The sequence below is a fragment of the Squalius cephalus genome (assembly GCF_949319135.1).
Source record: "Squalius cephalus genome assembly, chromosome: 12".
In the NCBI taxonomy this organism is placed as follows: domain Eukaryota; kingdom Metazoa; phylum Chordata; class Actinopteri; order Cypriniformes; family Leuciscidae; genus Squalius; species Squalius cephalus.
Window position 1 is genome coordinate 31,005,877 of NC_137133.1, and position 15,274 is coordinate 31,021,150.

Below are 15,274 nucleotides of genomic sequence, written 5' to 3' on the forward strand. Positions count from 1 at the left end.
TACCTGTGTGAACGTGAGAAAAGAACTAAGTGAGTTGAGAAATGAAAATGGATTTCCATCTCCTGGCCCCAGTATGATTGATAGCTGTGAAGAAGCGTCCTCCCTCTCGTCCTGAGTGCCGCGTGTTAGACCTCACAATTACAGGTCATGTGCTTAATGGCTCATCAGAGCTAATGTTCGCTCTTGTTCTTTTCCTCAGGGAGAGATGGAGACTCAGAAACAACAGCATGATGCCAAACTCATCTCCACCAAAGAGGAAGAGAAGCTCAAAATGGATAAGATGGCCCTGGAGCTCGAGCTGAAGTGGACCGAGACACTCAGGTAAGAGCACATGTTTCGATGTTACATGAGTGGGAGTTCTTGGAAGCGTCCCTTCAGAAATATTTACTTGCCATGTCATCATCAAAATATGGGGAGAAACCTGTCCCTTTAAGTTAAGTCAAAAAATCTTTCTCTAACATAATAGTTCATTAAATCCATCCATCCATCAATCCATCCATCTGACAAATTTCCCTTTGGTACAATACAGTACACCTTAACCTTAGTGCAAGATCTAACAATTGTGCAAAAAAAAAAGAAAATAATAAAGATAAAGTAAATTAATAATAATAATAATAATAATAATGCATAATATAAATAATTTAGTTTTTGTATTCTAAATAATTCAGTATAATTTATAATGTAAAATAGATAATAATAATTAAACATTTATTTATTTATTTGACATTAGTGCAACAATTGTTTGTTTGCTTGACTTATTTGTTTATTTTCAATAATTATGTTTTAAGCATTAGTGCAAGGTCCAACAATTGTGCAAAAAATTAAATAAAATAGTAATTAAAAATATGTTGTATTCTAAAAAATAATTTATATAATGATTTATAACGTAAAATAAATAATAGTAATAATTCAAAATCCATTATTTATTTATTTGTTTGCTTTTTTGTTTGATTGTTATGCAAGTTTGTTTTATGGGTTAAGTAATAGTTCATGGTCCAACAATTATGCCAAAAAAAGCAAATGTTATTATGAATAACAATAATAATATTCACATAATATATTAAGTAATTTTTTAATAATGTATTTGTCATTGGTGTTATCAGTGTTAAAACTAGTATTTTGGAAATAAAAAAGTTGTGAAAGGGTATTTCCAAGGTCAATGTTCAGAGTAAGAATAGTTAAATCAATCCTGACCATTTTTTCCATGACATGAGGGAGGGTAAACGATGACAGATTTTTTTCATTTGCGGTTGACTATCCGTATAAATGGTTTGTCAACAAGCAAGGCACTTCTCGTTCTTTCACATTCTCTCCTTCCTTGCCAAGCTAATAAATGACTGATATACCCTGTAAAGTTCCCAACAGCTGTAAGTGTTTTGGCATTGCCTCAGAAAGCACTGCCTGCCTAATTCATTATCAGCCATGCTTACAACCAGTGTTTAAGATCATGTGCCTTCAAAAAAGACAAATGGGTCATTAGTATATAAGTGTGAGTTGTTCTAAAACAAAGGCCATTAAGAACATTTGGGCTACTTTTGTGTGCTCATAGTTTTGCAAAGTGATCAATTCACCACTATAACATCCCCCGAAAGCGATAAAAATGAGCTAACAGGGAAGGTTGAAGTTGAATAGGCCCTAAGCAGGCATTCAACATGCTTTAATGACAAATCAACAAGGCTTTTATTGGATTTCATCCTCGGTAGCTCATTTTCCACTACATTTGTTCAGGATGGTTGTTGTAAACTTGTTATTTTGGGAATGCAGAACAATATCAAGCTCATTATTGCTCGAAATAAGTGCTGGTAAATATGTTGGATCTAGGTCGAGAGCCTCATTTTCCATGAGACCCCTCTTATGAATTTCTAGGAGCTTCCATGACTTCGGAAATGATCTCAATTAATATCATTTATGGGCTTTTTAAGAGGTCTGGTCCATTGGAAACAGAATTAATTGGCTTTACAATAGGAATTTTACAGTAGACATTCCATGTGACAAGGAATGAAATGCTAACGGGTTGCTAATGATGCTAACAGACTGCTTTCTGCTGGAATTATAGAGTTCCTTGGTTTTAAATCAAATGAAACCAGTGGTATTTTAGTATTATTTTAGTACAATTAGTGCAATTTATTGCAATTATTTATATATTATTATGTTTATAATATTTTGAATTATCTTTTATTTTTATGTTTTCATTTAATTTTTCATTTAATTTTATGTGCCTTTCTTCATTTTTATTAGTTTTTGTTTTTAATATTTACACTTAACTTTTATTTCAGTTTTAGTACTTAATTTTTTTTTTACTACAGGGGGACTTGACTACATAACTTTTCTAATAGTTATATTTTAATCCATTTCAGCATTATTTCAATTAATGAAAACTTGTTTTAATAGTTTTACTTTTAGTTAATAATACTGAATTAAACCTTGTAATTAGGGAGAAAACTGTCTGTTAAGGGTTAAAAAGGTAAGAACTAGCTGAGATATGAAGGGAAGGAAAATATGTAAGAATGTATGTACTGTAGGAGAATATGAAGTTAGCCTAAACATGCAGGATGCATGGAGATATTCACGCACTGTCAGAGGACAAATGTTTGGCTGACTTTGTGTTGCCAGAGTTGCAAGAGGGTTCGTTCATCATCGGGCCAATCTGTCAGACACCGGCACTTGCGTTTGTACAGTCTTAAACAACCACTGACTTCTTTATCAACACTTGAAGTTTTGCAATTATGCTCACAGCTGCACCGCACAATGAAGTTCATAAAAACTCCAGATGGATCCTCCCCTTCGAGACAGCGCCGTCTGGATATCGCAAGCATGCGTGTGCCGAAGTGCAACAAATCAAAACTGTTTATGCGGTTTTTGTTTGCTGGACTGACAGCTTTGCAATGAGATCATTTATGAAGACAAATGGACTCTTCGTAAAGGTACATAAAGGTTATAAAGCCACGTACAGCAACGTCTACTGAGCAGAAGTTCTGTCTAATTCACCACCTCTTGAAATGCACCACATGACTGGATGAGTCAGTTGCTGTTTGTGTGTGTTTGTTTCTGACTTAGCTATAATTTTGGAGGCAAAACTGCATTAAAATTTCCTCTGATGTCTGAAAAACCTCTTGCTATCATACTCTGAATTGTTACTCTGAAAAAGTGATGGGTTTGGAACATGACTTGGCTGGATTTGAACGTGCAACTCCAACCTCTTTCCCTTGTAAATGAGCTTTTTGTCTATTAATTTGTTTAATAATGCATACTTAGAATAATTTCGCAGTGTTACATGCTGTATTCCATCTAAAAAAAAAAAATTATATTATATTATATTATATTATATTATATTATATTATATTATATTATATTATATTATATTATTTGAGATAATTTTTGTATTTTTAAAAATGTTTTTGTCAGACTGCAGGACCATTTAAAAAAATATATGATTTAAAATTGTGAAAAATTCTAAAGAAATTATACATATTCAAAGATATTCATAATCCCTTTTACATTTATATAAAATTATCATTTATATTTTCATTGTTCATGTTGACTTGTTTACACTGAATTTCATGTAATCTTTTTCATTTATTCATGAATGTATTATTTTGTATTGTATTATATTTATATATTACATATAGATACAGTATATATATGAAAAATATGAAAATGTGAAAGAAATGATGCGTTTTTAAAGATATGCATTTTCCTTTTGCAATTCTAGAAATTTGTTGTTTATATTTACATCGCTCATGCTGACTGCACCCTGAATAAATACATACATAGTAAATATACATCATATTTTTATATTTATATAGCACCTTGCAAAACCCAATGATGCTTCACAGTAAATGAATGCTCTCTACAGTATATTATCAATTAGAGATTTTTGCCACCAGAAATGATCAGATAATTCAGCATGAGCTAAATCCATTCACGTCTCAGTGCTTATTGCTGTGGTCTCGGGCGGCTTTCAAGGTGCCCAGACCCCCATTACAGCTTCCATTTCCTCTTAAGCAGCAATTTAGACTAATTTCACACCTTTAAAAGGTTTCCGCAGTGTCTCAGAGTGCGTGAGGTACTCAGCGCTGACTGTTATTTGGGCATTTTTAGAACAGTCTGTAGCAGACTTAATAATCATGGATTTAAGCCCAACACCACACTCCCATGACGTCCTGCAATTACAGCACATAATGTGGCGGTTAATAAGCCTTCTGTGACCTCAGAGAAATGTAGGTGCTTTAAAAAGATCCGCGGAGCGTGCGAACGGGGGGCCGGCCCATTTAGCAGCCATTAATGATCAACGGACCGCCGACCCAGTAGAGAGCTTTATTTATGTGGTTTTATATTTAAATGTATGCAACACCAGAAACCAAATATGTCCTGTTTTTATCAGATTTATTTCAGAAGGTCTCAGCAAAAAAAACCTTTGGTAATGTATAAGCACTAAACAGTATGATCATCATTAGTGTGTATCTTTTGTGTGTGTGTCCACAGGCAGGAGTGTAAGAAACTCCGTGAGGAACTGCGTGAAGAGCATGAGGAGAATAAAAGGTCAGCGCTCTCCCAGCTGGCACAGAATAAAGATCAGGAGATGTGCTCCGCCAGAGAGAGCTGGCAGAGGAAGGTGGAGGACCTTCTAGAGCAGGTCAGAGACTCGCCAATGCAAATGCTAACACTGCAAACATGTCTGATGTTGACCGCTTTTGTGCTACTCAAGAAATGCATTTCATTTCAATTTGATTTAAATCAGTTGAGCAGCTAATGTATATTAATGTAAATAAATAAGCACACACACCCTGCAAAAAGTCAAGATAGTGAAAAAAATATTTTTTTAGAAATAATGATCAAATCTAATTTACATCTTAAATACGTGATAATCAAGTGCTTAATTAGTGCATTTTCAGTTTATTTCTACTTTTTCTTTGATATATTTATCAATTTAATTATCAATGTTTTGTTACATTTTTTTCAGCAGTGTTACAATGTTACATTTTTATTTTTATTTAATTGCGTTGTAATTTGTTTATTTATCCTCATGATTAAATTATATCATTGTTCATTGATTTTGTATATTTCACCAAGTTTAGGCATTTCATTGTTGATTTTCTCAATTGATTTATCAATATTGCAAATTAATATTGAGTGGACCCCATAGAATCTCAATGTACAGAAAATTCAATTGTGGTCAGTAAGATTTAATTTAATGAAATTAATACTTTTATTCAGCATGGACTCAGTTAATTGATCAAAAGTGATAGTAAAGACATTTATAACAATGCTGTTCTTTTGAACTTTCTATTCATCAAAAAAAAAAAAAAGATTGTATTATGGTTTTCACTAGGCTAACGTCAGACCTCGTCTCATTGAGACGTGGTCTGGGAAACACATGTTCATTTTCTCGTATTTAAGGCGTGGTTTACGAATGCCCAGAGCCATTTATTGGGCGATACGAATGTCTATTAAATGCGCCTGTACGTAGCTCAGCCAATCGTTTCAATTATACCAGATGACGTATGTAGAGCGACAGAAATTCGACGAGGAAGAAGACTAAATAAACTTGCGTTCTAAACTACTTAGAACACTATCTACGGCTGCATCGAAAGGTAACTTCGCATCTGATACCATGTTGGATCCATAGATATAAACAAACTGCTTCGGTGTTTAACATAGACGTCGTCATCGTCTTGCTGCTCCCTCCCCGTTCTGTGATTGGTTCCCTTTTTGAGGGGAAAATCTGGTCCATGGTGTCCAGGCTGCCTAGCAGCGTGAATAAAATCGCACTGCGCGCAAGGCAGCATGGGCAAACCCAGGCTAGGTTTCCACAACAATATTAAACAGCACAACTGTTTTCAACATTGATAATAATAATAAATGCTTCTTGAGAAGCAAATCATCATAGTAGAATGATTTCTGAAGGAAATCAGGTATTTTAAATTGTAAGATTTTTCCACAATATTTGACTGTTTTTAATCAAATAAACGCAGCTTTGGTGAGCGTAAGACACTTTTTTCAAAACATTAAAAAATCTCACCTACCACAAATGTTTGAATAGTAGTGTACTTTTAAGCAAGAGTATTAACCAATCCTCTGTTTGTTTGAGCATCCTGTCCAGACTAACACAGCAACTTAACCAGGCTTAACCAGTTATTTAAATCTGGTGTGGCACTATGTGTTTATTTGACCAATGGCAGATGAAGGGAGTGTACAGAAAATACCTCATATTGTTTTTTGCAGTTCTGTTGTTAAAGCCTGTGGCAGAGAAATTGCACAGTTCATCTTAATAGTGATAAAAGACTATGCAAACCTACTGGAAGGCAGACAAACAAGTCAATATGGGGAATACATGTTTTAATAAACTGCAAACCCCAACAACACTTTTTAAATGGATAAAAGCATCAGTGAAATACAACAGCAGTTGAAAATCTAGCCCTCATCCACACTTTAATATTAAGAGTTATTGCAGATGTATCCTTGGGTTACCCTCTGTGCAGTTTTCATATGCTGAACACTCACTACTGCATTTATACTGTGCAGACAGAAAGTACACAGAGCTCATTTTATTTTTGCAATCAACAATGAATGATTTGATTTATTCTAAATAAAAGAATGGCCCTGAAACCAAAAATTGCCCAAGAAAGTCGTTTTATCGAACTCTTTTTTTTTTTTCATTGTTGAAGCTGGCTGTTATTTTGAGAGGAGCTATATGCATACAGAGCTGCTAAATGGACAAAATATGAGATGGGAGGAAACCAATATATTTCAATGCTTTTGCATTCTCTCGCAGAAGTTTATCATTTCCCGCATTGCATTCCCTCACAAAACATTTGTGCTTGCTTGCAAAGAGCTCTGTGTTGTTCTCTGTGGGGGAATGCAAAACATTTGCGAGAGAACGCAAAACCATTGAGATATCATTTTTTCATCCTGTCTAATATTTTTTTCCATCACCATGTCCCTTTAGGGGCTCCGTAGTTACATACACAGATCCCTGATCAAAAATGATCAGTGCTTTTATTGAACTAAACTCTCGCCTACTTTGAAAATCCAATGGAATTAGTATGTCAGACAGGTGTTTATGGCTATTGTCATTGGGCTTTTAATGGAAAGCAATATGCAAACTGGGATTTAGCCCTTGTCATAATCGTTCCTACGACTAGTCTAGTACAGTGTCTACTACTGAGAATTATGTTGCTTCTTCAACTGCTACTGCGTCTATGGATATTACACCATTTCATTCATCTCATATATTCTTTATTTCGGGTTTGTGATGGTTTCACAATAATCAAGGACACATTATAACTTGCAAATTAGTCGATTTTCTATTAAACTGCAGGGTTATGTGATATACAGTGCTCGCCAATCAGATATTCTCTAGATGCCTATAATAATTAATACTATTCAGCTTTAATCACAAGATTATGATGGAATCCGGCAGATATTCATTAGCTCCGTTCACTGATCCTCCTGGCGTCTGCACTTTGTTTTATAGCTAATTATTTTTCCATGGTCTATTTGTCCTCGTCTATGGGAAAAAGAAAACGGGCTGGAAAATGGCACAGCGACGAAAACATTTCAAACTCTCAGTTTGAGACCTCGGTTTCAGAATCCACTTAAAAGCGCAGGAACCTCAGGCAAGCACCGCTATCGTTTTTTTTAGAGCATAGAGCACAAGTCTTCCCCACCATTCAAGCTACGCAAGTTATTGATGCCATAAATCGTGAGGTGTATTGAGAAGAGGAGTGCTGTTACGTTTCTAAGCATTCAGTCTTGCGGTTTTTGCATCGCTTGAAGGAGAGACCCCGAGGACATCTAGAAAGGAGAATATCAGAGACTTGGCTCACCCACATCATCTTAGTAATATGTAGCAAGTTTTGTATAGACAAGCACCGTTTCTTTCCCACATATAGTCTGATTGTTTCATGCTAGCCCATGCCCATTATTATGAGAGATAACATGCCTCTGTTCACAACTTTATATTTTAGCTTTATTTTAATTCATTCATTTTAATATATGCTGATCACTTTTGGGGTAATGTAATGTTACGATATTGTGTTTCTCAATACTTTTTAATGTAAATGAACACATCAGCTTGCCCTCTTCTTTAGGAATGTGATACTTGGCTTGCCAACCATTTAAACTAACTAACTAATTATGAATATTTATTTAGTAAGTTAGTAGTTAGTTAGTCCCAACTTAGGGTGAACACTCTTTTTGCAAGACTTTCACACACCCAAATGTTACAAAAATGTATCTTTTTATTTTTCGTTTAATTAAGCTCAACAACAGAGAAAACCCATTGCTAATTAGAGTCAGCTCTAATATTCAGTTATTTTTTTCCACTGCAAATATTTACTACAGTCGGATATAATTAGTTTTGCTTACCAGCTGTATTTTGACATTTTTAAAACGCATCTCAGGTCAGCTTAAAATAACACGTTACTTGCAACACGTTACCCTTGAGACGACTACTTTTCTAAAGCCCCATTTTTTATTTTCAGCTTCATTGTATAATTTGTCTCCTTTCGTCATGAACTTCATTGTTTTATTTACTTGTACATGTGTGCAGAGTGTTTTGCTGGCAACCGAGACCTCTTTCTTTCTCAGAGCTCTAAATGTGTCAGAGCAAGTCTTGCTGCAGTGGCAAGATCCGTAGAGCTTATTGGAGAAGCGATTTCCACCACTACAGAAATGTCCTCAGCCTCACCCATCAGCTCTCTCTAGTGCACTAGATGCATCAGAGTGAAGCACCAGACCTCCATGCACCGCTTATCTGTTCACATTATTGTTAGTGGTGCTTGCTGAGGACAATCAATCATATACAATTAAGTGTTAGTTATCTGGACAACATTTTGGCATACCTCATCCAAAATGAATGCTACAGATGTGAATGATGCCTCAAATTGTTAATATTTGTCTATACTACCTATCATCCAAGGGAAACAGATTATCTTAAAAGAACAGAAAGTGTAGGTTCTGTTCATCGGATGTTGATTGGACGGAGGCAGATCTGAATGCGAGCTTGTGGTGGATTGTAAGAAAGAGGCGGGGTTTATGCAGACTATATGATTGGAGAAGTCTGACATGCATCACCAGAGACACGTCTGACGTTTCACCAGAAGATCCGATTTAAATAACTCAAAAACTGTTTAGACTTATTTTCATTTTCTTCTTCATTTTCACTCCTTCATTTTCTTAAAAATAAAGAGGTTACTATACGGTGAGGCAACTTGAAATGGAGGTTATAATGGAAGCCAGATTTTGGAGTTTTTGAAAAGCATAAATATGAAGCTTACATTTTTATAAAAGCATTTACATAAATTTTTCTGTTAAAACGTGTTTTATTTATTATGGCAGTTTGTTATTATAATATATATGTATTATGTATAATTTTTATTAATATTTTAAATTGATTTTTATTTTGAGTCTTCTTTTTAAATTGTTAATTTTTTTAGTAATTTTGTGTGATTTTGTCATTTTTATTTTTATTTTACAAATATTACTATTCATTTTGAATTTATTTAATTTATTATTTTTGTTTATTTCCAATTAGTAATTGTAGTCATTTCAGTTAGTTGCCAAGGCAACATTTTGTGGTGTATTGAAAGAAAGAGGCAATTATGATTGGAGAAGTCGAACATTTGTTACCATAGAGAAGTCTGTCGTTTCAATGGAATTATGAGGTCTGGAAAAATATTAAACAATGAAACGTACACACAGATGAATAATTTACAAAAAAATCAATAACATGCATTTAGAAAATAGGTCATAGAAATGTTTGAAATTTTCATTTCTTTCTGACTTTTGGACCTGTTGGACCGAAAACTGAGATTGAAAAATCTTCTCATATCTCTTTTTAAATTTCCATCAATGTACAGTAGAAAGTTTCCATGTTGGGGCCCCTGGGGGCCATCAACATTTCTCAGCACTAGAATATAATTGAGGCTTTTTGTCAGCAGAATTGTGCAAAGAAGTTTTGCACTTGCAAGCACCTTTCATTTCCTCCAATGTGAAAAATTAGTTTTCACATAACAACAACATTAATCTTTTTGTCAGTGTCAGCAGCACAACAGCTGTGATATGAGCAGTGATATCCCGGTCATATTGGAACCGCTTCCAGCCGGCTCGAAAATGAAATAATTAGCTGATCCGACGACAAGCTCAGTATCAGTTTATTGTGTCCACAAGTGTTGGCGGGAAAGATGCTGTAAAACTCTGTCACTAGCTAGCAGTTCAACGAGTGGGCGGAGTGACTGAAAGCTCCAGCTCTAACATATCGATTGGTGACGATGTCTAACTTCTCAACTCGTCCCAGACTGAGTCCTAATTCAGTCCTTGTAGACATGGCTCCTAGACACAAGTTCACACTCACACTCACAGCTCTATCCGCTGAGGGAAACTAGAGCCAATGTGTGTTTGCACACACAAGCCTGCTAACAGTGTGTGGAAATAGAAATGGCGTGACTGTAAAAATTAATGAAGAGTTATAATCGCTGCTGTCTCTTCTTATAGTCTTTACAAGGAGCATGTTTTGCAGTTTAGCCAAGTAGTAGTGCTTACTAAGTGAAGCTTGATGATTACTATTGCTTATACTTAAAGGAATATTCCAGGTTCAATATACGTTAAGCTTAATCAACAGCTTTTGTGGCATTACCACCAAAATAATTTAGACTCATCCCTCATTTTTAGGTTACTGTATGCTGAAGAAACTTACAATGGAAGTGAATGGGGCCAATTTTTGGAGGATTTAAAAAGCATAAATGATAAGATTACAATTTTAACAAACAAACACTAATCATTTTTTTTGTTTCACTGTGTATTATTTTATCTGTAAAACTGTTTAAATCATACTTTTTTATGGTTTAGGGTCAGTTGGTTTTCATCAGTCATTATAGTATTATTTATATATTTTTTTATAATATTTTGAATTAGCTTTTGTTTTATATTTTCCATTTTCTTTAATTTCCATAATTGTTTTGTCATTTTCTTATGTGCTCTTGTCATTTTCTTATTATTTTTTTTTATATATGTGTGACCCTGGATCACAAAACCAGTCACAAGTTGCACGGGTATATTTGGGCAATAGCTAACAATACATTGTATGGGTCAAAATTATAGATTTTTCTTTTATGCCAAAAATCATTTGGATATTAAGTAAAGATCATGTTCCATGATGATATTTTGTAAATTTCCTACCGTAAATATATAAAACATTTAAATTTGTGAGTGAATGCATCATAATCGTGAACATAATTGGACAACTTTAAAGGCGTTTTTCTCAATGTTTCGATTTTTTTGCACCCTCAGATTCCAGATTTTCAAATAGTTGTATCTCAGCCAAATATTGTCCTATCCTGATAAACCATACATCAATGGAAAGCTTATTCATGTGATGTATAAATCTCAATTTTAAAAAATTTACCCATGTGACTGGTTTTGTGGTCCAGGGTCATAGCCTATAACAGGGTTCACCAATCTCGGTCCTGGAGGGCCGCTGTCCTGCAGAGTTTAGCTCCAACCAGCTCCAACACACCTGTTTGAAAGTTTCTAGTATGCCTAGTGAGACCTTGATTAGCTGGTTCAGGTGTGTTTAATTGGGGTTGGAGCTAAACACTGCAGGACAGCGGCCCTCCAGGACCGAGATTGGTGAACCCTGGCCTATAACATTTAACTGCAAAGTTTCTTGATTGTTTTTTTGTTTTTTTTCTGTGTGCAGATTTCCTTGCTGAAACAGAGCCTGGAGATGCAGCTTTCCCAGTCCCAGCATTCCCTGCAGCAGCTGCAGGCCCAGTTCAGTCAGGAGCGAGAGCACCTGGGCCAGCAGCTGCAGGAGATGGAGCTGGAGCATCAGCGCAGGGAGCAGCGGATGAGGGAGGCTCACTGCTGTGCCGTACAGGACATGCAGGAGACGCGCCAGCACGACCTCAAGGTAACATATTCTGCCACCTGTCTCCCCCTCTGACCTGTATGTGTGCACTCTTATCTTTCCTTTCACCTCTTGGCTCTCTGTTATTTGAGTTTTGATAGCTCCGTTCCACCCTGTTCCACATACACTCTTATCTCAGCTTCAGACAACTCTCCCCACGGACTGTCTGATCGATGCTATTTTTTACACATTTTTTTAGTGATATATTTTTTGTTTATGTTTTGAAATGGCATTGTGCACAGGGGGCCATATGTAACTTAATATTACTGAATATAAATATTTCTCACTGACTAAGAAACTGTATTTTACACAGTTGGCAAGTTGCAATAGTCTTTTCTACCCTATTGTAACATACATATATCCGAGTTTCACAGTTGAACAAGGACTTGATTTTGTCCATGGGGAATTGATTGGATAGTTGGATGGTTGTGGTTTGCTATTGGTCGATCTCATGTGAGTGACAGGTTGTCCCGCCCTCGTGCCAGACAGACAGACAGATAGGATTATTAGGATTCTTTTTATTAATAATAAAATAATAGTGATTAAGACAGTAGGATTATTTAGCTTGAAATAAATATTTCTTACTCACCAAGAAACTGTATTGTACATTTTAGATATTATTTATGATAATTACAAATATATTTATATAGTTATATATTGAGTACTGAATGCATTACAAGTAACATGAGTTACAATATCAAATTACTTTTTTCAAGTAACTAGTAATGTATTACTTTTAAAAAAAATATATATCTGAGTTATTTTTCAAATAAGTAACGCAAGTTACTTTGTTTTGCCATTCATTGACTGACAGCTCTCCTGTCCCTCATGTTGAGAGAAATCATAAGTGCATAGGCGTTGTGTAAACATGATGCTTATTGTAGTTCTAGACTTAATGTGAACTCTTCTCGCTTGCTCAAAAACAGTTTCAGTATTCCTCTAAATGAATCAAAACAGTGAAACACAAACTCAGAATATTACGCAAACCTGCAATTAAATATATTAAATTACACAAATATACTTTATGTATTTAATCTCACTTTATTAGCCAATGTCTTTGCTGCTGACCTTTGATGATCCAATGTAACCATTCTAATTAGCAAAAATTACTTCAGATAAACATCAAATTTATTTATTTATTAGTAAGAGTGTTGAACTTTCTTCCCCACGTCCTATTCTTCTTCAATCCAGAATGGCAGAACAGCAAGCTCAGTCCATGTGAGAAAAAGTAACATAACACTACTTTCCATAAAAAGTAACCAAGTGATGCAATTAGTTTTTTTTTTTTTTTTTTTTTTTTTTTTTTTTTTAAGGAGTAACGCAATATTGTAATGCATTACTTTAAAAAGTAACTTTCCCCAACACTGTTTCTATTTCATTACAGTTTTACTGTACCTTTGTTCTTTTACACCTAGGGTATAAAAATCTGTTTCTGTTGGTCCGATCACAAGTTGTCTATAGTAGACTGTTTGTATGCCTTTTGGATTTAATTGTTTGTGTTTCTTACATCAGCAAGCATTAGACTATTGTTACAGTTTGACTTAAACCATGTACTGTATCATGTTGCAGTTTCTTTGTGAAATCACTTGCCACCGATGAGTAACTTGTTTTATTTGCCCGCCAAAGTCATTTTTATGTGTATCTGGTGCTTAGCGAGTATCGGTTTTCAGTCTTTGTGGATTGTGGATGAGACTTTATGCGGACAGTCGAGACTCCAACCTTCAGTTGCTGTGGAAGCTCTTATACAGAGGCAACCAAGCAATTGCTGACTCTAATCCTTTCAGCCTATTTGTCCACTGGTAAAATGGTCCTTTAGCCCCATTTGCCCTCTTTCTGTCCCCCAATAGATTTGATGTGGTAAGGCAGATCTGCCACAGATCCAGCCCTGCCCACAGCACATCTCTCAGGTCCTTCCTTTCCCAGATCCTGCAATAACCTGCTCACTCTCAGCTCTCCTGTCTGTGGGTTAGTAATGGCTGAGCGCTTGCTGTCACAGGCTGTAATGTCTGCTTTATCCAGTACCTAGCCTCTGATGACTCCAGGGGAGAGAAACGCTCAGTCTGACTGGAAGTGATTGCCTTGAGCTGGGCTGAAGTGGCTCCACACCACAGGCGTGAAGATGAAGGCTGCGAGCGGGGGACAGCGGGGATACACTGCTTGAATAACTGGTGATAAGTCGAGATTGACTCGCCAAATGCAGCGTCAGTCAGAATGACAGGCTTCACTTCACAGTTTAAGAACTAGTGGAAACAGTTGGACGGCACAGGCTGGCTTGTTGTGATGCCACGAAATGGCAAAGGCTTAGCTCATGAATATTAATTATGGATAGATATATTATTATCATGACCTGTTAATGTTTTGATTCTAATTAGTCATGGGTTACGATTTTTCATATCAACAGAAAAATATACCGGGATAACCTGGCTTCTCTTGAGACTCCCATGCTTCGCAGCAGTTACTGATATGCTATACGTGATTGGTTACAAGGTAGTTTGTGACGTCAGAAACACCAGCGATTTCAAACCGTGTTTTTGAGACTGTCTTTTGGTTTTAAGGAGAAAATACTCAGCAATGGTGTTGACTTATGAATTTGCACATGGTTTGTCTTAAAGCATATTAAAAACACCACATAGACATATAAACGACATTAAAGTCCGCATGAACCGGAAGTTGCAAACGACTTTTCTTCAGTGTTGTGACGTATTTCCCAGTGAAAAGGAATATTGAACAGAGGGCGGGGTTTTACTCTAGCGCTCCTCCTCTCCATCTCTCGCTCATCTCGGACTAACGGTTTGAGGGGAGTGGTTAAGCGTTTCCCAACCCAAGCCGTCAAACCTACATCATCAGAGAAGGAACGCCATTCCAGACCGGAAGTAACTTTTCAGACTTTGATTAAAGATTACGACGGCAAACAATTTTTTTCTGTGTATTAACTTGCACGGATTAATTTTTCACCACAAGACTAGTAATATGCACTAACAAAGTAAATAGGGTCAATTTTGATTTCAGTTGGACTTTAAAAACTTGATTTTCACCACAGAGGGGCTTTAAATTAATTGTATCACTATGAAAAGTGTAAAAAGTAATGCTAAAATGAAATACAATTGACATTTATCAATTTGTTTGGTTTAATTGGAGCTGCAAGCTAACAATTTGTTTGTGATGCATGAATTATCGGATCAAATTAATGGCTGTTTTTCATATTTGGTTTTCATAATAATAATTTAAGTGTCCCTTTTATCAGCGAATAATATATCTGCCTATTTATATTGATATCTATTTTTTAGCCTATATATTAAAAATTGTCAAAAAAGCATGCATGTTAGCAGTGGTTATAGACAGGAATTATTACTAATGGTTGGT

General features: G+C 35.5%; 1 protein-coding gene across 4 annotated transcripts in view; it reads left to right on the forward strand.

Annotated features, from left to right (window-relative positions):
* The window catches only part of fam184ab (family with sequence similarity 184 member Ab), a 117,849-nt gene that overhangs the window by 59,781 nt on the left and 42,794 nt on the right, over nucleotides 1–15,274 (forward strand). For all 4 annotated transcript variants that reach the window (XM_079887775.1, XM_079887774.1, XM_079887776.1 and 1 more), the window contains exons 9-11: nucleotides 200–321; nucleotides 4,486–4,636; nucleotides 11,702–11,914. In XM_079887775.1, the coding sequence (XP_079743901.1) occupies nucleotides 200–321; nucleotides 4,486–4,636; nucleotides 11,702–11,914 (486 nt within the window). The remainder of the gene's footprint in view (nucleotides 1–199; nucleotides 322–4,485; nucleotides 4,637–11,701; nucleotides 11,915–15,274) is intronic.